At 51.6% G+C, this 22,956-nt stretch overlaps 7 protein-coding genes across 7 annotated transcripts; 4 read left to right on the top strand and 3 right to left on the bottom strand.

Annotated features, from left to right (window-relative positions):
• Positions 1 to 19: 19 nt before the first annotated feature.
• Positions 20 to 3,918, bottom strand: A1O9_08165 (uncharacterized protein; the record flags this gene model as incomplete). The annotated part of the gene is made up of 2 exons (XM_013402551.1): positions 20 to 3,581; positions 3,674 to 3,918. 2 exons carry the CDS (start codon positions 3,916 to 3,918, stop codon positions 20 to 22), a joined length of 3,807 nt encoding a protein of 1,268 aa, XP_013258005.1.
• A 1,445-nt stretch (positions 3,919 to 5,363) lies between these two features.
• A1O9_08164 (uncharacterized protein) lies at positions 5,364 to 7,133 on the bottom strand (the record flags this gene model as incomplete). Its single annotated transcript, XM_013402550.1, has 2 exons — positions 5,364 to 5,978; positions 6,027 to 7,133. 2 exons carry the CDS (start codon positions 7,131 to 7,133, stop codon positions 5,364 to 5,366), a joined length of 1,722 nt encoding a protein of 573 aa, XP_013258004.1.
• Positions 7,134 to 7,796: 663 nt separating this feature from the next.
• Positions 7,797 to 8,591, top strand: A1O9_08163 (uncharacterized protein; the record flags this gene model as incomplete). The annotated part of the gene is made up of 1 exon (XM_013402549.1): positions 7,797 to 8,591. One exon carries the CDS (start codon positions 7,797 to 7,799, stop codon positions 8,589 to 8,591), a length of 795 nt encoding a protein of 264 aa, XP_013258003.1.
• Positions 8,592 to 9,130: 539 nt separating this feature from the next.
• Positions 9,131 to 10,153, bottom strand: A1O9_08162 (26S proteasome regulatory subunit N11; the record flags this gene model as incomplete). The annotated part of the gene is made up of 1 exon (XM_013402548.1): positions 9,131 to 10,153. The coding sequence occupies one exon, from the start codon at positions 10,151 to 10,153 to the stop codon at positions 9,131 to 9,133; it is 1,023 nt and encodes a 340-aa protein (XP_013258002.1).
• An 889-nt stretch (positions 10,154 to 11,042) lies between these two features.
• A1O9_08161 (histone deacetylase 1/2) lies at positions 11,043 to 13,213 on the top strand (the record flags this gene model as incomplete). Its single annotated transcript, XM_013402547.1, has 2 exons — positions 11,043 to 12,077; positions 12,125 to 13,213. 2 exons carry the CDS (start codon positions 11,043 to 11,045, stop codon positions 13,211 to 13,213), a joined length of 2,124 nt encoding a protein of 707 aa, XP_013258001.1.
• A 2,368-nt stretch (positions 13,214 to 15,581) lies between these two features.
• Positions 15,582 to 17,384, top strand: A1O9_08160 (uncharacterized protein; the record flags this gene model as incomplete). The annotated part of the gene is made up of 1 exon (XM_013402546.1): positions 15,582 to 17,384. The coding sequence occupies one exon, from the start codon at positions 15,582 to 15,584 to the stop codon at positions 17,382 to 17,384; it is 1,803 nt and encodes a 600-aa protein (XP_013258000.1).
• Positions 17,385 to 20,255: 2,871 nt separating this feature from the next.
• Positions 20,256 to 22,327, top strand: A1O9_08159 (STE/STE7 protein kinase; the record flags this gene model as incomplete). The annotated part of the gene is made up of 2 exons (XM_013402545.1): positions 20,256 to 21,764; positions 21,821 to 22,327. 2 exons carry the CDS (start codon positions 20,256 to 20,258, stop codon positions 22,325 to 22,327), a joined length of 2,016 nt encoding a protein of 671 aa, XP_013257999.1.
• Between the last annotated feature and the right edge of the window lie 629 nt (positions 22,328 to 22,956).

The following is a 22,956-nucleotide window of genomic DNA, read 5'->3' as shown; positions in this document are numbered from 1 at the left end:
CTTTCTTAACTTCCTGCCTTCACATTACCACACATCGACTTGATTTCTTTCCTTGAGAAGGAGAACCGCCTGAATTCGATAGTAATCCTCCTGGCATTGGAGTTTGCGAGCGGCCTGGCTCGGCGATCAGCTCCCCTTTCTTTCGCTTTCCCTTCTTCTTCTTTGAAGAGGTTTCTAGCATGGTTGGATCGGATGATACGCGCCGTCCCCGTATGTCGCTGGGTCTTTCGTCTGGTGCCATCCATGCGCCAGGCATTTGGCTCGGGTGCTGGTCGTAGGGCGCCGGTAGAGATGGCTGAGACTGTAGCTGGGCATTAGGCCTTATATGTTGTGAGTAGGCATAGATGCCTGGAGCAGCTGGTGGGCCGTAGCCCGGAGAGTTGGCGTATACTCGGTGGTCTAACCGCCCAGAAGGGTTTTGCATGTTCTCAATTGGTGATCGTTGATGGTTCATGCCTGCTAGCAGGTCGGGGGTTGACGACGACATTGGGATGGGGCCAGTGCCTCCACTTCCTCGAGAACCATGCCTAATGTCTCCATTGGATAAATTTGGTGGCTTGAACGGGTGTGGTGCGAGGCCACCTGGTGGAATTAATCCGTTGTCCCTCGATGCATTCTGCCCCACAGAACCTCCGCTGAAGTCTAGAGTTGGAATGTTATGATCTGCATAAACACCACCGTTAGTCAAGGTATATGGTAGTGGTTTTCGTTGCGCCTGAGAGGGGTGATGGGCCACGTTGTTCATTTGGTCGGCCGGTCCAGGTCCTAACCCGTAAGGGGCTCCGCCGGGGAGTTGGCTTGGGGGTGGAATTCGGCCGCTCGATTGTGACCCTTGATGTCTGTGTTGACCATCGGGCGAGGAGCGCATTTGCTCCAAAGTTGTGGGAGTTGGTGGGACTGGATGATTTAGTCGAGCTTGCAAGTTGGCTCCGGACAGGGTAATGGAGGAGTTTGATAATCTATTCTGTGCCTGCAGCTGTTGTGATGCCCCTGGGCCTTCGAGAGCGGTTGGGCTCGGTCGATCGAGATTCGGTGGCGAAGGATGTGCACGATCGAATGGTTGGTGACGCTGAGAAACTGGTGTTTGAAAGGGAGAAGGCCTGCCATCATGAGAGACCGGCCGAGATGAAGACTCTCTGGAAACAGGAGGCGCGGGAACAACGAACGCTGGACTAATAGGAGGTACTGGTATGTTTGAGCCATTGGGAAGATTGCTAGGCCCGGACACACTTCTTGGAGGAACAGAGCCATACTGCCCAGATTGAGGTAACCCATTGGCTCCACCTCCAGTCATTGGAGTGATGGGAGAGACATTTTGAGGGGCGAAAGGGCTGGTTTGAATCGGACGTTGTCCCTGTATTTGGGTTATAGGCAGGACATGGTTCGCGTGGAATGCCGGAGATATGGGTAGCGTTTGTCCCCGAGCCTGCGTGTTGCCGTTTTCAGGTATGCCCAGCAATGGCATGGGTGTCGGACCTGGAACTGCGATTTGGCGAGGATGGATTAGTGGGGAGCCAAGCATAAAACCAGGATGAAGCTGTGCCTGCGCCTGCGCCTGTGCGTGTGCGTGTGCGTGTGCATGGGCACTGTTGGAGTATGGTGGAGGCGGAGATTCCCAACCGTCTCCTGGCGAATACACTTGACCCGGAGTTCGTTGATACATATGTCCACTGTCATCCCCAGGAGCGGCGAGGGGTGGCCGCGGTGGATATCTCGCGGTAGTGAAGCCTGCTGCGGTTGCCGACCGGTGTAGACTAGCCGACGTTGGTGTTCGTGGAGAACGAGCTGCCTCAGCCTGCGCCTTTTCGATCTGTGCATCCACATCAAGAGGGGATGTAGGTTGAGAGTTACTTGTCCGTCGCTGAGACCACAGGCCTTGAGATGGAGACACTGTTGTGATTGAGCGACCGAGAGGCATACCTCGGCCGCCTCGTTGCCTGACGGTTCGACGTCTTTCCATCGCCACTTCGATGGCCATATCGCCAATCTGCTCAGTCAGTAACTCGGGCTCTTCCTCACCGACTTCGATGGTTATCTCGCGATCGGCTCCCATTGATGGCGCATAGTCAAAATCGAGAATCGAGACACGGGACCCATCAACCGGCATAGTTTCATCTCCCAATTCTTCCACAAATTGATCGACGCCTCCTGGTGCAACCACGACTAAGCGCTTGCCGCTAAAAGCACAAGGTCTGTCTTCGCTTTTCTCCACCCATTTGACTGCGGTACACCCTTCGATGCTTCGAATTTGTTGGCATTTTACGAACAAGCTCTCCCGCCAGTCAACTTTCGCAGCTATTGAGTCATCCTCGAAATCTTCACTGCTCCCTGATATAGACGGGGAGTATGCCATCAATGGCTCCATATGCCCTGTTGCCGAAGTTAAAGACACGCCTCGGCCATGAAGACGCTGCTCATGTCTCTCAACAACGGACCCCATATCAGGACTGACGTCGAGCTTCTCTGGCACCCCGTAGATCCAGAGCCCACTTCCGCTGAAGCCTGCAACGACCAATGTACCACACACAGTTGCGGTTGGCGGAGTTGATGGTGCTGGCAGACTGAAGCGTCGTGTACTTGAAGGGTTCAAGAAGTAAGCGACACCTGTTCTGGTGTCATCTGTACGCACGGCGCGATAGGACATAAGAGTATGATCGTAAGCAAACAGCCAGCTGGCGTCTCCCTCCGTATGGCCTTGAAGTAGTTCTGCATGACTGCATATACTACTAATCTGCGGAAAGAGAATCTGTGTAGTCCACATGCGGCTGTGGACCTCTTTTGGAGGCAGGTCATTCTCTGTGTAGAATGGCGCAGTGATGACGACGGATGAAGGCTCTTCGAGACTTTGTGTACTCCCAACTAACATTGAACCATCTCCAGAAAAGCCTAGGGCATCGACGCCTTCACTTCGTACGGCCCTCCGATCCGTAGAGAGCGCGCTCGGGGCTAGCGAGAAAACTTCCACACCACCCTCGTAGGCAGCTGCTAAAACGGTACCCTCAGGAGCTAGTGCGATGGTCCTGGGGGGGTTGTCCATTACAAGAACTTGAACATGCTTGACCCCATCAGGACCAATGTTGTAAATGTTGGCCTGGTGTCGGGAAGAGAGTACAGCCAAGATCGTACCATCATCGGTGACTGAAGCTGAGAGAGGCCTTCTTTGCGTCTTTAACTCCTTTCGTACAACAATAGGATCGGTGGTTGCGTCAATGACGTAGATTCTGGAGGAGCTCAAAGCAAGAATCGTCTGACCATTGGGAGAGAAGGCGAAGCGGAATGCTTCTGCACCAGGTAATGCAGCAGAAGAGCTCGCATTGACCGATATCAGATTGATTAGAGTCTGTCGAGGACGAAGGTAAGCCTGAAAAAGATTCCGGCGGACTTCCGCGGCAAACTTTGACTTCAGTCGGTACAGGTCGTTCTTTCGAAAGGGACCGGTAATGACAGTGTTGGCAAGAGCATAAGACGGACATCGAGAGAGATGGTGGGCGTAGAGCTCCCTATCTTGGGCGACTTCATACCAAGCGCGATTGAGAATAGCTAGAGAGGCAAAATCGCTGGCATCGACAGACCAGAGAATCCTACAGTGGTGTCAGTGTATATGTCGCCTTGATTAGCAAATACGCGGGGGGTTTTCAGGGTTAAGCGTTTATGATCTGAGATAATAACCGACCTAGAAATTGCTTTGGCAGGCAACCTATGGAAATTGACTGCTACCTTTTTGCTTCCGTGGCGGTTTGAACGGATGGTAGCTGGGGATTCTGGTGGATATCCAAGTGATGGCGGATGGTCATGTGACTGGGATGGAGAGGAGGGAGCCTCATCCGTAGTCAAGTCAAGTGGCTGAGGTGGAATGCCATCGTGAGATACGGTTGAACTGCCTTTGGAGGCTGGACGCACCAACACTTTCGGTGTCATGATGGGATCGAATTACCAGGATCCTCATAAAGCATGGAGAAGGATCGAACTGTTGGAGCAAATTGACATTGTTGATGGGTGTTCTAAAAATCCATGACTCTCCATGAACGCGTCGCGAGGACAGGGCGACAGCTGTACAACACAGCACAGCGCACGGCTCCCTATCGGTGCAGTCGAGGATAGATGTGATTATTGACTCAACTGCTGACCATGCCGACGTAGACTATTGATGGAAAATGAGCGTAGATAGGATGGCGGATGGAGATAATCGTGCTGTAATCGTTGTTGAAAGATGTGTGCGGCCAGTTAGTGATCAACAAGTTAGGGTCAGCAAGAGACGAGACCAGCAAGAATAGCAGGCACTCTCAGTCTCACACAGAACAGAGAAGCTGAAAGGCATTAAACTCAATTCAGGGTGTTTGGGACGATAGCCACAGGGGACATTCTAGTTAGCGACCTTTTGGGCAAAGGTTACAGTGGCTAAGCGAGATGATGTGCCAGTCATGTCAAGTGTTAAGACGGGCAGGCAGCATGCCCTTGGGTAAGCCCAGGTATGTCTAACCATTAAACCGGGGAGGCCAAGGGGGCCTCTCAGGCCTCACAAGTGCCTAAAGTTTGCCTGAGAGGCACCCCCAGAGAAACCAGTGCGGGTTGTAAGCAGGTGCAACCACTTGAACAGGGCCGTGGCCGCAAGCTAAGCAATTTAGCCTGGGGTCGTGGGTTAGCCACTTTCGGCCGTGCATGGGGGTGCATTCTTTTCTTAGAACAGGCTAACTCTGAGGGAACTCTTAACTACGGGTAGCCCACGAGCACAGTAACTGTGGGGGTGCCTCAGTCGCCTTACAGGCTGCAGCCTAAGATTCCCTTCACAAGCCCTTTAAAGAGACTACTCAGTCTTCGAGCCTATAAAATTCCAAGTATTTCGCATAGTCTGACACGCACTCAGCCGCTGTGATCCCTCTAAATCCCTCGTCAGACAATAGCCTGCGCGAGATTTGCGCACGATCTATCCAGACCCCCAACATCAAACACAATGCACCTCACAATCTGGAGCAGATGCAACAAGTCACTGCCGCTTTCGACTATCACGTTTCATCTCCGGACCAACCAGCCTGATTGTGAACTTGTAGCTCGCCGACGCTGTGAGCATTGAGCAGTGGGCCATGATGCATGGCGCCCACTATAATGCAGATTACATTTCGAGGTAGTTCGAGTCATGCTAATATTTCTGATACTACTCGCCGGATACATCCAGATCGAAACCAAGGCCTTCCTCGTCCATTGTTACATGAAGGGAGATTATTTATCAATCATCCCGCCAGTGCCGCCTGCAACCAGGCTATACAGCTTGTGGCTGGCCAATCAATATGGTACACGGTGCCAATCCCGCCAGCCTTTTAGGATGCACAACTCAACTATCGACACAAATGATATCAACGTTAACTTCACGATTTCTTCTCTTCGACACCACTTTCAGCAGGCTTCTTGCCACCTCCGACCCATCCCCCGAGCCATCCACCCATCGCGCTCTTCATGGCTTCTTCTTGCATCCTCTTCTCCTCGGCATCTCGCTCAGCCAGCCACTTCTCCCCTTCCTCCTTGATCTTTCTCTCAAACTCCATATAGTTTTTCTGACCCTGCTCTCGAATACGATCCCAAACCATCTTGCCCTCTAACGAACCATCATCAGAGCTTCCTGCGCTATCTGATGGCGATTTCGAGACACCAAACAAGGAGCCGAGGCCGCCTATACTCTTCTTTGGTTTCTTTTTCTTCTCTGCTAACTGTGCTTCAAATTTCTCTCTCAGAAGCTTTTCCCGTTTGGCGAATTCGGCAGGTATGTATGTTCCCTCGAATGATTTCAATACTTCTCGTACGTCATCGAATCCCATCGTAGCCAGGTACTCAAGGAAGGGTATAAGCTGGATGAGCGTCTGATCGTTCGGATCACCATTCCATTTGGGAAGAACGATGGCATTTTCTGGCTGGTGCTTGACATGGTGCGGGTCAGTGTCGATGATGAGGACTTTCTTGAGGTCTCGATTGAGATATGAAAGGTCCTATGTATTATCAGTATCGCCAGTCCTTGAAAGTGTAGACTTCCTTACCTTGACGTAACCTCCGTCCTTGTACAGTGTAGCCTCACGGAACAAGGGCCATCGAATGGTGGAATACGGGTCGAGTTTGCGGAGGATCTGGTCTGTCATTGCCATCGGTTGACTGGTGAAAAGCACAATTTCATAGTAGCTCCCCAAGTACCGCAAGAAGTAGTCGACTCCCGGTCTCTTAGCCACTCGCCAACCTTTTTCTCTTGTCCATTCCGAATGAATGAGCATATCTTCAAGACTAACCACGAGCGTGAACGGATAACGCAAATTTGGATCTGGATCTTCATCCGGCAAGAGTTTTGTTGTCACGGGGTCTCGGTAATAGCTCATTGTCGACCCAAGACGTGCTTTGACTCTGTTGAAAAATAGCCCAAAACCCCAGCCAGAAGGTGCCTCGGCATGAGCCTTTGCTTCTTCCTCGGTATCCCAATTGCGGCCAAGATAGACCGCATAGCCTACGGCGCCCAAGCCCAGCACAAGATACATGTATCTGAAAACAGCATTCTTCTTTCTGTCGCTCGAGGAGATGTATTCGGTTCGGGGGATGTCATCGCCGGGACGCCGGCCTCCAGGGGCATTCGTCTCTTCGGAAGGATCTTCGGTAATGTTGAGGCTGGCAGATGAGGAAGACGCACTCTGTTTTGCTCTCGCCTGGCTCAGCTCGGCATCCAAGGTAGAAGGAATACCTCGAGTAAGGTCTGGTAGTGGTTGCTGCGGTTCGTCCAGCATTTCTTCAGATCCCGTCTGTTCGTTCAAGCTATCTGCAGCCTGTCCACCGTTTCTTTTGATAGACCTTCTGCTGGCTTGGCTCACAGACTCGGAGACATCATCGAGATCGCGTGCCGGATCTTCGCCGAACTGGGCTTCATCTGTAGGTCGTTCCTGCTCCTTCCTGGGTGTAGAATTGAAGCCCGGCTCTGGGACTTTGCGCAAAGGATTTTTCTCTCGAGAGGATGATGCGTCAGAGGAGCCAGGCACCCGATAGGGTTTTGCTGGGTCGGGGTAGCGTTTGTAATATCGCAATTGAGCGTGGGGAAATGCTTGCCTGACGATTGCAGGTTGGAACAGTCGAGGCTTCAGGAGAGGTAGAGCAGCCCGTCTTAGCATATTGAAATCAGCATGCCCTATCACGGAAAAGCGATGGGAGATATCCTAAGATTTCGAGATGCTATTTGGTGCTGCTCGCAAGGTCGTAACATGTAGTGGTCACGGGAAAAAAAAGGTGTATGAACGGAATTGGAGATCACGCTTCTTACCAGTACGGCCAACTTAGCCGGCCTTGGTGCACTAGCCAGCTAGCCGAGAACTAGTAGTAGTTAAGTCTACTCGGTCTCTTTGCGAGGTGAGTTGCTTACTAAGTCACGTGCGGCAGCCCTCCTGGGTGCCTTCAGTGGTCGCCCCTGCCCCAAAAATCTTTGCCGCCTTGGCATAGCAACTGCCAAAGCGAAGAAACCACACATGACCTCTCTCGCCGCCGTTCGCTTCCCTCTTCTTCCTTCTTCTCTTCTTTTCTCAACAAAGAAAGTTGAATCCCCCAGAATAATTTGACTCGCCGTCCACAGACCTATATGTTCGAAGAGTTGTATTAGCTGGGCAGACTGAACATTATCGTTCTCCTCAAGAGCGCAAGAGAGGCAAGCCCATGATCTACAAGTCGCCCCGTAAGAACGAGACAACCGCTTCCAACTCATGATTCCACGATGAGTGTGTAACAGCAGAGCCTCGATCGTGTTCACGCGCGTCGGTCTCCACTCCAATATTGGCGATCCAATGCCGCCGTCATGGCGAGATGGCCTCGTCAACGCATTTCCGATCCCACAGGATCGGAGGAAAAACAAAAAGGGCCCAAAACATATCATTGCCGTATCACCTGTTACTGTCAATGCCACCAACGAAATGATTTCGACTGGTTCTGAGAAATACTTCCCTTTCGTCGACCTCCCGGCAGAAATTCGCAATCACATCTACACGTTAGTACTCTTCACTACCGCAGGCTATCGAGGAATGGATGGAAGGAAGAAGTCTCGCACGTCTATCCTAGCTGTGGACAAGAAGATGCATCTGGAGGCAGCTTATGTGCTGTACAGCTCACAGAGCTTCAGAATCTTCCCAATCCAGGACTTCGTGCCTTTTCCATTGGTGTCGGAACTCCGGCCAATTTATCGGCCCATGGTGACCCAACTAGAGATGACGGTAGGATCTAGCTGGACCAGTCCGCCCAAGACGTGGCGGGTCAGCAAACTCCTAGCAAAACGTCTTGGAAGGTTGACCGAAGTGCAGACACTCAACGTCTTCGTGACACTTGATCCAAGTGGGCCGATGTTTGAGAAGTATAGCATATCGCCAGACTTCTATACTAACTTTTGCGGCAATCTACTTCGCGATGTCTTGGTCGTGGTGCCACACATAAAATTCGTCACAATGGGTGGAAATCCAAGCATCGACTCCTTGGGTCCTCTGGTAACCCGCCTCAAGGCGGAAGCAGAGGCTAAGGGCAAGTCAATTTCGATGGGTAAGACCAGGCCACTCGTCACACCGGACGGCTTGCAAATGGTCTTTGAGTAGTCACAAGGAAATATGAAACAACGATATGTGGAACACCAATTGTAGTGAAATATTGAAACTCGGCGCTTCCAAGGAATGATTGAGTGCCAGTTCCGTCATCTATCTACGTAGCTCATCAGTACTCAATTTTGAACATTCAGACAACTCATCGCGAATCCCAGCTTAGTCCAAACAGGGATCTATGCTTCTACACAGCGACCTGGTACTCCCCAGAAGGTAAATGATCTTGACAATAGTTAGGTTTGAGGTCATGTTGGTCTACTACGAAGTAGTTTCATCTGATATGGGTCTTAATTCCAGTAAGACGTCTTCTCACTTCTCTACCCGTTTTGTACGATTGATAGTCAGTCGGTCAGTCCCAACGCCATACATGCAAGCGGTCTCCTCCAGGAGATGAGCCCGACCAGCTCTCAGGTCGATGATTCCCACGGAGAAAAAGGAGATTCGAGCACGAAACATTTTGTGAATACAGAAAATTACACCGGGGGAGACCATTTGGGGTGGTTCCTTTCCGCTCCAGCTCCCGCAAACATGGCGTATTACCTCTCCTCGTCTACGTCCATGTCGCCATTGTATAAAGCGTGTGTACCGTTTCCATTCGTTTGCTGAGCCTTCTTCGCAACGCTGGCTTCCTTGTCGATCATCTGCCGCGAGACCGCAACAATGTTGTCCTCAATCAGCCGCTGGCCGACATCCTCGATATGTTTCTTCGGATCGACTTTACCCACATACCGCGTCTTTAGCTGCTCGGGCGATAGTTCGTTCTCCTCTCGTACTCTCCGCTCGTAGCCCTCGGCCAGGGAGACGAGTTGTTGTAGGCCTTCTTCGTTACGTTTGCGTTCATCGCCGAAGCTGTGAGGCAGCTCCAGGCCTTCGGTCCAGACTTCTTTGTGCAAGTTCATCAGCATATTCTCTTCGAGGCCGGTCTTGCGGTATTGGATCCCGATACTGTAGTAGTGACGATTCAATCCGTGGATGAGAGCCTGTATGGACGGCTTGTTCAGGTGGCCAAGATTCGAGGTTGTCTGGCGGGGCTCTTGTCCCATCATCATTGTCTGCGGGTTGATTAAGCGGAAAGCATCAATGACGACTTTGCCTTTGACGGACTGGATAGGATCGACGACGACGGCCACAGCGCGGGGAGTCAGCTGCTCGAAAGATTGTTGGGTGTTGATATCGACGCTGGAGAGCCAGCAGCCAAAGCCTGGATGAGAATGGTACCAACCGACAACAGTTTCGGGGCGACCGGTTTGTCGAAGCATGTCCATCATTTTCGTTTGGAAGACAGGATCGACGGACTCGACACTGACGGAGGTTCCTGATTGGGGCATCGCAAAGACATCTACAACGCGGACGGTGAAGTCATCCACGAATTCTCCCAGCATCAAGCCCATGACTTCCATGGGTACACCAGCGCGACCGTGACGGAGCATTTTTAGTAAGGCGAGGGATGATATGTAAACGGTCTCGGAGTTGTCAACTAGATTCGTATCGCCACCAGAAGCACCTTGACCCATGCCCATGCCTTGGGCGGCAGCGAGCATTCTATTGAATCGTTCCATGATGACAGCTCTGAAAAAAGGTGGAGGGAAGAGAGGTTGAAGGAGGTAGATGGCGGCGTGGGTGCACCGACTTTCGCAGTGATGGAAGGTTCCAACGAGGCAGTAAGGTGGAGGTGAAGAAGGTTTGAAGAATTCAAGAAAAAGGTAGTGGAGAGCTGATTGAGGCTGATCGTGTGATGGCTGACAAAAGGTCCAATTGTTGTATGGTTTGGCCTTGGAGGATCAAAATGCCCGGCACCGCAAGATGGAGTTGGAGCGTGAAGGGTGCATCTACATCTTCATCTGCAGTTTTGTTGGAGTGCGTGTCCTGGCGGCCTGCGGGCGGCAGCTTGCGCCTAGGACAGTGTGAGAGTCTACGTTGAGGCAGAGACGATGCATGTTGCAACCTTGTGCGTGGCCGTAGTCCATAGTCCTTGCTAGTGGAATTAGCCGTGTTTAAGTCGACACGATGGCCATTAGCAGTTAGCTGCTCTCTTCTCCACGTCCCACTACTGAACCTCCCTGCGACATTTCTCTTTTGCATGAGTTGGAGATTCCGTGCTTCCTTTTCCATGTCTGTCTACTAATTTCACTCAACGACCATGACCTTCATCTGCATACGGCACCGCGCAATCAGTTCCAACTCCAGTTTGTGAGCAGCTTTCTTCGATACATATGCGACATATCGTGCATGTCTATGACTAAATAAGATCATTTCGCGCGAGAACAGCGCTCCGTTCTCTCAAAGTCCCCCTCACCCACGACTTTCGGATTCTTTCAAGTTTCGCCATCGTTCAAGCTCTCTGCCTCCGCCAGACCTTCAGCTCACTAAGCAAGATATTGAAGCGGTGATTGAATATCGAAAGCGTCGTCTCTATCTCTACACTCTCGGGCCCTGGTTCTCTTCATAATGTCTTCCTTCGCGCCTGTTGATTCGATCCGTGTCAACGGTGAGGATTCCAAGAAACGCGTTGCCTACTTCTACGACTCAGATGTCGGAAACTACGCCTATGTCTCTGGCCATCCAATGAAACCTCACAGGATACGGCTGGCTCACTCACTTGTCATGAACTATGGCCTGTACAAAAAGATGGAGATTTATCGTGCGAAGCCTGCTTCGAAGTATGAAATGACCCAGTTTCACACAGACGAGTATATAGACTTTCTTGCAAAGGTTACTCCCGATAATATGGAGTCATATCAGAAAGAGCAGCAAAAGTACAACGTCGGGGACGACTGTCCGGTCTTTGATGGTCTTTTCGAATTCTGTGGTATCAGTGCTGGAGGCTCCATGGAAGGCGCCGCCAGACTGAATCGCCAAAAGGCTGACATTGCCATAAACTGGGCTGGTGGTCTGCATCATGCTAAAAAGAGCGAAGCATCAGGCTTCTGCTACGTCAACGACATCGTCCTAGGTATTATCGAACTTTTGAGATTTCACAAGAGAGTCCTTTACATCGACATTGATGTCCATCACGGTGACGGTGTTGAAGAAGCCTTCTATACTACCGACCGAGTTATGACAGCTTCCTTCCACAAGTATGGAGAGTACTTCCCAGGCACCGGAGAGCTCAGGGATATCGGTGTCGGCATTGGTAAATACTATGCCGTCAATTTCCCCCTCCGTGATGGAATCGACGATGCTTCATACAAGGGAATCTTTGAACCTGTTATCAAAGCAACCATGGAGTACTATCAACCCTCGGCTGTTGTGCTCCAATGCGGAGGTGACAGTTTATCTGGTGATCGTCTGGGTTGCTTCAATCTCAGCATGAAAGGCCACGCAAACTGTGTTCGGTTCGTCAAGTCATTCAACTTACCAACCCTCATCCTTGGTGGCGGAGGCTATACCATGAGAAATGTTGCAAGGACTTGGGCTTTCGAGACTGGATGCTTGCTGGGGGAGAATATGCAAGCTAACTTACCGTACAACGACTATTACGAGGTATGAGGCTCACTTCACCCTCTAAACTACATCACTAACTGTCCCAGTACTATGCTCCTGATTACGAACTGGATGTCCGTCCTTCTAACATGGACAATGCCAACTCAAGGGAGTATCTTGAAAAGATTCTGTCACAAGTACTTGAAAATATGAAGAGAACTGCGCATGCTCCTTCAGTCCAAATGACAGATGTCCCTAGAGATTCACTAGGTATGAACGACGACGACGAAGCTGCAATAGACGATCTCGACGAAGATGAAAACCCAGATAAACGCCACACGCAGCGGAGGTCAGACAAGTATGTCCAAAAGAACGGCGAATTGTCTGACAGTGAAGACGAGGATCCAGACGAACGTCAAGGGCGGAGACAACGTGTTCAGGCCAACTTCAGGCACATTATGGACGTTGGGGCGACTGATTCGGGTGTTGAAACTGGTAGTGGAGTTGGCACACCCATGCAAGGCTCGAGCGTACCTGATGATGCAGATGAAATGAATATAGACTCTGTTGAGCAACCTGTGGCAACCCCAAGTCCCGTTAATGGACCTACCAACGGCTCTGCTGCCGTTTCAAATCCACAATCACCAGCTCAGGCCCCAGCTGCCGATGATGGTGACGTCGAGATGGAAGATGCAGAAGAAGTTGAAGTGGAAGTTAATGGAGATACTGCTCCTGCCACCAATCATACTACCCTGCCTGAAGAAGAATCCACAATTACCGTCCAACAGCAAAGGACGCCACCAGATTCCCCTGCTCAACCCCAGGAGCAAGAGGTAGAACAGGGCGAGCAGCCTGTGTCGGGACCTGAGCCACAAACCACCATCTCGCCCACCGCACCACCGCTAACAACAGAGCCGACCGAGCCCGCAACGGAAGCCCCGTCAGCGCCTTCTCCACTTGCAGCTGCTGTCGAAGCGATCGAAGAAGTCGCACCACCAGCCGAGCCTGAAGCAGTCATCAAACCTGAGCCAGAGGAGGCAATGGATGATATTGCCAAAGCACAGGCTGCAGAAGAAGGCCTCATAGAGCGCGAGACTGCCAACGCGGAAGCTGAGGCAAGGACAGAGGAAGTCTCCAAAGCCGAGGAATCAGATAAGTCCGAAACTCCCGTCCTTGTGAACGAACCCAGGGATTAGGCGTCTTCAACTGAGTCTGACGGAGACTGGTTTTTCATCCGAGAACCTTCTTGGGATGCGTAAGAGACCAGCTTTACAGGCCGGACATATCGAGGGCCCTCGTGTGCTTTCTCAATACCCATTGACGCCGCGATGTATAATGGTGGCGTTGTGTCTTCTGCGGTGCTTGGGGATGTGGCAATGGGATTCGGTGCGTACAAGCCACTGAAGGGTGCTAAGCGGTGTTCTCGACTAATGAATTGAAGCCGATAACAACGGGGGACAGTCTCTTGGCGATCGGTCGGTCGGTTGGTCCGCTTTCTGCATGGCATGTATCTTACGGAAAGCATAGTGTCTTCAAGGAATGAGATCAATTGATAGCATGTCATTTAGTACTCCTAAAATACGAAATATCGGCTTGGCTCGACTACACATTGGCCACCCCTTCATTTCATGTGCACATCCAATTCCAATGCTACTGACTACTGTGAAGTACTTATGACAGTCTTAGGACGATTTTCCCCACGCCTTTCCGGCTGAGGCTTTCAACCAGATCTATGGCTGCGCGACCGTTTTCGAGAGCGAATACCTCGTCTACGTGTGGTTGCAGTCTGCCTGCACTGATGGGGAGGAGGAGCAGACACGAGGCTGAGCTCGTCCTCCAGCGCGATGGTGTAGGTGGCCGCTGCTCCGTCACGATCGAAGTCCAAGAGACCCCAAATCTTGTCCCCGGATGAAAATTTTGGAGAGTTGTTGTTCGTCGCTGGGCTCAGTGGAACTACCTTCTCGACAAGGTCAATCACATCGTGGCCTGGGATTGCTGAACCATGTGGATGGAAGCGGGATGGATCGAGGATTTCCGCCCAGGTCAGCTCGCTGCGGGCGGTGCTCGAGGGTCTGGGAAATCTGATCCTGTATATTCCAGATGAGACGGACTAGGTGGCTTGTCAGGAAAGCGAAATGGAGGGGCGCTACCCGCGGGTACGCCTGGGAGGTAGAGGGCCCACATTTTGGAGTTGGGTCGTAGAGATTCGGTTCTCTTATGAGATGTGTGCATCACGAACCAATTGTTAGTATTGAGTCGGTTCTTGCCTCGTTCTGGCCTTGTAAGTATAAAGGCTGAGGCAGCAAATGTCCGCCCCGCTCCCCAAAAAGTCATAGTCGGAGATTCTTATATATGAGAGTACGGATTCCAGTCCCTTGTATTCCTACCTGAGCCGTTAGGCGAATTGCTCGTGTCTGTCGTGGCGTGCTTTGCGACATCGCGTCCTCGATGTGGTGAGTGAATGGGATGAGAATTCCTTGCCAGTGGAACCAAGAAGCCTGCATCGAGAAACCGACAACTTGAAGTCCTACGAGTATGTGATACTGATGTTAGCCGTGTAAGCTAGTACGAGTGCAAACTAGGATGTCGGAAAAGGAAAAACATGTCCTCCGCGCGAGGTGGAATAGAACTTGTGTTCTCCATTTAGATGGCTCGCAGCTGTCATTCAATGGTTTGGCCAAGTTTGCAATAAACCTTCTTCAGGGCCTGAAGTTGGTGGGGGACAGAATCTTGAGCTTATCTCTGGTGACCAATTGTATCAACACACAATCCGAGCAGAAGCAAGAAAATTGAAAACAATCTCGACAACCAAGCTGAATGTCGTGATCGTACGGATAGCCACAGCTCAAACAGCTCCAAGGGAAAGCCTTAGGCGCTCCCGGCGGGGCCCAAGGGCCAGGAGAGTGAGCCTAAGCATGCCTAACGATGCCCGAGAGAAGCGCTTTGGAGGTGGAGAGTGATCAATTTAAGCTGCCCGTGCTGAGAGAGAAGTCTGCACTTCCGCCTTGGCCAACAGGTGCAGGGGTGCAAAGCAGAGCAGGGGAGCTTCTTGCCCAATCGCTTGCCTGCGTGCTTCTACATTCGTTATCTCTCTGAAAGTATCCTCCACATGTTATCCAGCTCGTCACCCATCCACGGCTGACCTCGCAAGGTACGGATCCAACTAACCAGCCAGTAGTAACCTGTTTTGGGGGCCGTGAGATTTCCCCATCCAGTTTTTACTGCCCGTCCTTCCTTCTGCTATCGTGTCGCGTCGGTGGTGGTCAGTCTGAACTTCCCTCGAATTCGTGGGATGCTCATCACCACTTCCTCTTCCATTATATTCCAAGTCGATCCATCCTATCAATTATTCCCTTTGTACTCGAAAAATCCAGTTGCCCTGAGTCCTACTTTCCCTGTTGCCGGCAGCCTTCGGACGGTGACGATACCGACGTCACACACCACCACGACTGCGCCTCCTTTGCGTTTACAACAACTTGAACTCCGAAGGCAAAAGAAAATTAATTCCCTTTCTTCCACCTCGATACCTACACCTCCCGCGGCCGTGTTCTGAACGGCCTCATAATGCCTCTCGCTGATTACTTTGCACATCCAACATCCTTCTCTACCCGCCAGCTTCTAGGGAGTCTGACCAGTCGAGACCAATATCCGCTATCTGGCAATGTTGAAGCCGCCATCCACACCTGGGCTGCCGGTGGTCGACACTCTTCGCACCCTGATTTCGCCCACTTAACCTTACTCGTATTCGAAGCCGTGTTGGAGGTCGTCTGTGTCAGCTTACCAGGTTATATTGTAGCCAGGCAGGGCTCCTTCGACGCAGATTCGCAGAAGTTTCTTGCGAATCTCAATGTTGTTCTTTTCACGCCATGCCTCATCTTCACTAAACTGGCTTCTCAATTGACAGCCGAGAAACTGGCCGATCTTGCCATCATCCCGGTCATCTTTGTCGTCCAAACCATCATGTCCTATCTCTGCGCCTGGATCATCTCGAGAGTAATGGGATTCAGAAAGAGACAGACAAACTTCGTCATTGCTATGGGTGTCTTCGGAAACTCTAACTCGTTGCCCATCTCACTCGTTCTCGCCCTCTCCAAGACACTGAAGGGCCTGCATTGGGATAAAATCCCCCACGACAACGACAACGATGTTGCTGCTCGAGGTATCCTGTACCTACTCGTCTTCCAACAATTAGGACAATTGCTCCGATGGAGTTGGGGCTATAACATTCTTTTGGCGCCGCCTGAGACATATACCATCGAGGAGGGCGGCACTAAACAACCCGATGCCGCAGAGCGAGGACGCGGAGAGTATCGTGACAGCGTCGACTCTGACCATGAAGAGAGACGTTTGCTCAGTCCAAGTTATGAGGGCCAGTATAGCAGTGATGAGTTCGGGGAAGACGCCACTAGAGTAGGCACAGAATCACCCACAATGTCAAAGTCCGATGGGTTCAAAACACCCCGAACCCCAGTAAATCCGTCCGCTGGAACCTCAAGAAACTCCTCACACCGAAATCTCAATGATTGCGCGGAGACACCTGATCTGCTGGCAACTCCGACAAATGGTATGGTCGCTCCTCATCACCACATCGACATTCCAAAGTGGCTGAGAGACCCTGAAAACCGAAGGTATGATGAGGACTGCGGCGGTGTGAAAGGTTATGTCAACAAAGCCAGAAATAATATCAGAGCATTCTTCTTGAGAATCGGCCAGTTCTTCACCTCCACGTCCACCAAGGCTTTCCAGGCCCTTCCAGCTACCGTCCAGAAAGCTCTGTCGACGATCAACGCAAAAGTGCGATCTTTTCTACATGGACTCGCCGAATTCATGAATCCGCCATTGTGGGCAATGCTAGTGGCCGTCACAGTTGCCAGCATTCCCAAACTTCAGCAACTGTTCTTCGACGAGGGAACCTTCCTTCGCAATTCAGTCACCCGTGCAGTGGAACAAAGTGGTGGTGTTGCAGTTCCTCTGATCCTGGTCGTGCTTGGTGGAAACCTTGCAAGGAACACCATTCCTCGCGATCCTGCAGCTGCTACGACGGACCCGAAGGAAGAGAAGAAACTCCTCATTGCCTCTCTTGTATCTCGAATGCTCCTACCAACTCTCGTCATGGCTCCATTCATCGCTCTGCTCGCCAAGTACCTTTCAATCTCCATACTCGAGGACAAAATCTTCATCATTGTGTGCTTCTTGCTGTCAGGGGCACCAAGTGCATTGCAGTTGACGCAGATATCTGCGCAGAACAATGTTTTCCCTGGATTGATGAGTCGAATCCTTTTCCAGAGCTATGTTGTCTGGATTCTTCCCTCAACCCTACTGCTAGTTATGCTGGCTCTGGAGACTGTGGAGTGGACAAAACTGTAAGACGAAGCTCTTTGTCGTGCCTCTAGATATCCAACGATCTTGGGGATGAAGCAAAAGAAGCTCCCTGATCATCGGGTTCGACTTGTGAGTACATGATTGCTGTGCAAGAACGATTCGAGGGCGTTGATTTTGGAGATGTCTCCGTGGGAAAAACAGCACAGGCGTTGGGATCGCGTATTTACGGAGTGGGCAACCTTCCTCAAATATCAGGGGTGGATTGAACATGATCGATTGTTGTACAGATATTATTAGCGTTGAAAAGCAAACGGCCTAGAAAGGCAATGTATAAACGGCGATGCTCTATCCTCACCATTATTACGCTTCTAACATTAAAAGCGCAGTAGATGCAAATGTTTCCTCGAAGGACTGGTGACATTCGAGATGATCCTAGTACGATAGGGATGGAAACTCTGGGAGTCTTCATATCACCCGTCGAATACTACTTCCCACCAATCACAACTGACAAGGCTGGGGATATCGGTGATGGCAACAACCCAGTGGCTGCTGACTTGATGTTCCGGCCAAGCGTCCCAAGAATCTTCAAAGCAAGATTGTGGCCAAGTTGCCCATCTAGGTACTGAACTGAGGACCTATTCGAGGCGATGCACGTGGTCTGACGATCTCGCATAAGCCTGAAGATAGCGAGTGGTGGGATAGGCTGGTGCTGTGCCAGGTATGGGGGAGGCGCAATCACAGAACAGTGGGTGGCAGAGTGCGAGGGCAGGAGCGAAGCAAGCGTGCTAGCTTGTCTTCAAGCTAGTACTCCGTACTCCGTATGCTGATATGAAACCTTTCCAGCAAAGCGGTAGCCCAAGAATCGCTCGGTGTCACTGTGGCACCTCGCTGTGCCCAACCGATAGCAAAGACTCGTTTCCTTGCTCGCGAACGAGCATAAGCCGTTCTAGACGAAGCAAAGCTGAAGAGAGACATCATTCCTACCCAAGACTTGTATGCAAGCACTTCAATCATCGATGATACTTAATTTGGTAAGCGACGCTGTGGGAAGGCAAGCCCAAAAAGTTGGCGTAACCTATTGCGACACTATGCCCGCTGCTATGTTTGGTTTGGTTCAATGTCTCTCGGTTGAAACTTAAGGACACGAGGCCGTTACGCATTTCCTGAAGGAGGCCCAATGATATAGGTGCAGGGCAAAGTGCCTAATCCAACCAACTCCCAAGGGGAAACGAGAGGATTTTACTCGTGGTTGGTGCACATCCATCCAACAAAAGCAGGGCAGTGAAGGCGCAGGAAGGTGGAATGAAGCCTCATACGTAAAGGTCCGGATACCGCGTCATAGGGAGCCATGGGCGTCAATGACGTGTTGGGTGCATTTTCAGTGACGCTCGACGATGTGACTCGTGGGCTATGACGGTGGCTCCTCACTTACTCGGACCTCGCACACTGCACACTGACTCGCTGCCAACCCTTGGGAGTGCCTGAAAGTTGGGGCCTGGGACCTGACCACCAAGGAACCACACCTAATTTTGGGCGTCCCTGGGTGTTTCGGGTCCTGATCCGGGGGGGGGGAAGCCGCAACATGCTGCCCAATGGGTCGCTGGGTCTCCAACCCGAGAGACTACGAGTAGGGCGCCACCGAGTAATTACTACTCATGCACTTCCTTCCCAAGTTCCGTTCTACTTAGTACTTAGGGCAAAGGGGTCCACTCGTCAATCAACCACTAAAACCCAAGTCCGTGTGGGTGCCGTGGGTGCCCGATGGGAATCTCGCAATTCCATGTTCAATGGCAAGGGAGGGGAAGGGGGCAGAATATATTTTTCGTGGGTGTTGCGAACGCTGGTGTGTGCGTTCTGACAAGTTGACACTGGCAGCCGCGCGCCGTGGCTAGACAGGAATTATGGGCGATGGACACATAAAGACATAGCTAGACCAAGCGTTCACTTGATTCTAGGTTTTGATATTATTGTCTCTTGTCGATCTCTATCCTAGACCATCCATGCCTGCACAGCCAAACGTGGCAGGCGGTGATGTTGAAAGTTGGTGGTTAGCTGCAGCCCGCAGATCGTGGGTGGGCTCTACTGCAAGCCCGCCGTTTGCTACGCCTCACTCATCATGACGAGTAAGCCACAGCTGGCGATGGTGATGGCGTTGTTGGCGCTGGGAAGGAGGCCTCCAGAGGGTGTGAGTTACTCAGTAACTGGGACTGGCAGCTGGCACTATCTACCTAGGTAAGACAGGAGCCCTTCGGGGGCCCAAGGAGCCCGCAGCCCGTTCTGTCGCTCCTTCGTCTATACCCTCTCCAGGCCTAGATATTGATCGACATCTGCACCACCTTTTCTGGCAAGTCGACCATGGTCTTGCTGCTCGTAATCTTGCATTTCCTGCCTTTCCCCTCCACAGCCAAAATCATTAAATATCAGATCCTGGGCTAAGTCCATACCACATCGCCCCGTCTCAACAATATACTGCCAGCAAATATTTGGTCAGTTGTCTTGATATTCAACGCCTGAAGTTCCAGCATCCTCCTGGTGCTTCGCTCGTCACCCTTACCACTTCCATCACCAATCTTTCCGCGCCCAGCTTGTTCCGGCCCAACCAGAGTTGTGGGTGCTTGCTCAGCAACTTTTGCCTTGCGTCCATCCCTTCTCCATCCTGTCCATGGGACCACGTTCTTCACTATTCTTTGTCGCCGCCATCCCTCACTCTGCTATCTCTCGGCCACAGGTTGGAAGCTCCTCTTCGACCGATTCCTGCCTTGAGCGACAATCCTCCTTTGCCTTCGTACGCACTGCTTGAAATTGCATGTGTAAATTTGGACCATTCTATCCACGCGCACTGGCGCAGCTACACCAACACCTCCGTCCCGCATTTCAAACACCCACATCCTTAGGTTAGTCACCACTTCCTACACCATGACTGAACCACAGCAACCATCCTCCCCAGAGCTCTCTCGAAGCCCTGACGAAATATCTCCCGAACTCTCTGCAACTTCCCCTTCACAGTCATCTCCTCCACAACCCCGTCCCCGGCCTCCATCGCTGAGCACGCAAGGCAGCATGACCTCTACCATCAACCCCTCCTCTGCCCCTCTTGGTCCTACGAATGCTGCGAGAAGACCTGGCCCACTGCCTTCTCGTGCCAGCGGTTTAAATTCGGATATCCAAGCAAAAATGAAGGCCTTTTCTCTCTCGAGGCAAGGCGCTCCCAGCGCACAAGGTGCGCGATCCGGGTTTCCCGGGCCACAAAATCCACCCTCTGGAGCATTTACTCCCAGCCCAATCGCAGCACCATCTCCAGCTTCACCCGTGCCCCCCGCTTCCAATCTTCGCCTGCCACCTGGCATAAACCGACCGAATACTGCTAGTTTTGCTTCACCAAAGGCAGGTAGCCCCCAGACAATGAGCCCACGGGGCCCTATGGCTGGGCTAGCGGCAAAGCGTGGCCTCAAACCAGGTGGTATGAAGCTTTCTGACGCCCAGAAGCCATTGCCCGCTGGTGAAGAGGCTGCAAGACAGGATACCGGATCCCAGTTCAGCAAGTTCTCCAGCATCATAGATACTCAGAAGGGGTCATTGAATTTCGCAAACAAGGCTGTCATTCACGGAAGTGGTATTGACTTCGAGGGTGGCAGCACATTCTCGATATCCTTGGACGAGGTTGATACCATGGCCGAACTCGGCAAAGGAAATTATGGCACCGTCTTCCAAGTGAAACACGCCCGACCCAAAATGAGAAGACCTGGGTTGGGACTTCGAGGGAATATGGTACGCCAGTCCTCGGCGTCAATTCCCAAGGACGATGAGGAGGGTGAAGCGCAACCACTGGCCTCAGGGACTAGCGGTCTTGTGATGGCTATGAAGGAAATCCGACTGGAATTGGATGACTCAAAATTTGCTCAAATTATCATGGAGTTGGACATTTTACATCGCTGTGTCTCACCATTTATCATTGATTTCTATGGTGCTTTTTTCCAAGAAGGTTCGGTCTACATCTGCATTGAATACATGGACGGCGGGTCTATCGACAAGCTCTACGGTGATGGGGTCTCGGAAGGCGTTCTCAGAAAGATCACTCTGTCTACAGTGATGGGTCTGAAATCTTTGAAGGACGACCACAACATCATTCACCGAGACGTCAAACCAACAAATATATTGGTCAATTCGCGAGGCCAAGTCAAGATCTGCGATTTCGGGGTCAGTGGGAACTTGGTGGCATCAATAGCAAAGACCAACATTGGATGTCAGAGCTATATGGCACCCGAGCGCATCTCTGGTGGTGGAATGGCCCAAGCGGGCTCGGCCGGTGGTTCTTACAGTGTCCAATCTGACATTTGGTCTCTGGGCCTCACCATCATCGAATGCGCTCTCGGCAGATACCCTTACCCTCCCGAGACCTATGACAACATCTTCAGCCAACTCAGTGTAAGTTTTGTACCCCTTTTGTGGGAGGAATGACGAAAGCTAATTCCAGCGAACAGGCCATTGTTGATGGAGATCCCCCTGATCTGCCCGCCGACAAGTTCTCCGAGGCAGCGATCGATTTCGTGCGAGGCTGCCTGAACAAGATTCCTCGCCTTCGACCAACGTACGCAATGCTTCTTCGGCACGGTTGGTTAGCGCCGCTCATGAAACCACCGACAATCTCTGAAGACGACGAAGCGCAACAGGCTGATGAGGCGGGCATTGAGTCCGTCTTCACGAATGGAGCAGCTCCAGACACGGCCGACAAGGAGGTTGCAGAGTGGGTTAACAATGCACTCGAGAGGAAGAAGGCCGGCAAAATGGCGGTCAGCAAGAAGCCAGCCTTACACGAAGCGCCACTAGATGCGGTTCCCGGCAGCCCACTCCTTACGACGGCCGGTATGCATCCAGCAGTGGAAGATCCGGTAGTTTCCGAGCTGAAGGCCAACCCTGGCATACGGGTAGAGTCTCCTGATTTGATGGCGGCCAAGGTGCACAGCTTAGATTTTGCAGCAGCAAGATAAAACAAAGGGACTACTGAGTATGTTTGGATGAAAGAGATCAAGATTTTGTTTGGACCTTGAGGCCCTCTTTTGGTGCGGCAGCTACGACACGAGAACAGAAAAGAGAACAGACAGATAGTGTAACGATAACGAGGAACGAGGAACGACACGACCCTGACTTCTTTGCCTGCCTGGATGCCTAGGAAGGTAGTTGGCTTGGTTTTAGTAGCGATCATATAGAGGCTGAGAATGAATGAGACCCAGCTATGCAATGATGGGTGCAAAGGTCGGCACGACCCGAGTTCTTGACGATTTTCGATCCTATCCGGCTTTCATCGTTCAGTTTGTTTTGGCTTTTGTGTGCTCTGTCGGAAACTTGAATGTCGAACCGTGTGCACATGAAGAAGTAAATTGGGCACCCAGGACCACAGGCTGCGAGATCCGGGCGCCCAATTGGAAGTGCATGATGTCAATGATGTCACAATTGCGTGGAACAACCTTTCAACAGTTCCGAGATTTCAATTCCACTTTTCACTAACGAAGACTTAAGTGTACCTCACTCGTTTTGCTCAATGGCCAGCGTTGAACGACATCACCGCACCTGACATCTGCCTGGTTAGATGTCCCCGCTAGCTACCAAGGACCGAAGA

The sequence above is a fragment of the Exophiala aquamarina genome (assembly GCF_000709125.1).
Source record: "Exophiala aquamarina CBS 119918 chromosome Unknown aczIA-supercont1.7, whole genome shotgun sequence".
Lineage (NCBI taxonomy): Eukaryota > Fungi > Ascomycota > Eurotiomycetes > Chaetothyriales > Herpotrichiellaceae > Exophiala > Exophiala aquamarina.
The sequence above is the reverse complement of the archived record's forward strand: the minus strand, read 5'-3'. Positions and strand labels throughout refer to the sequence as shown.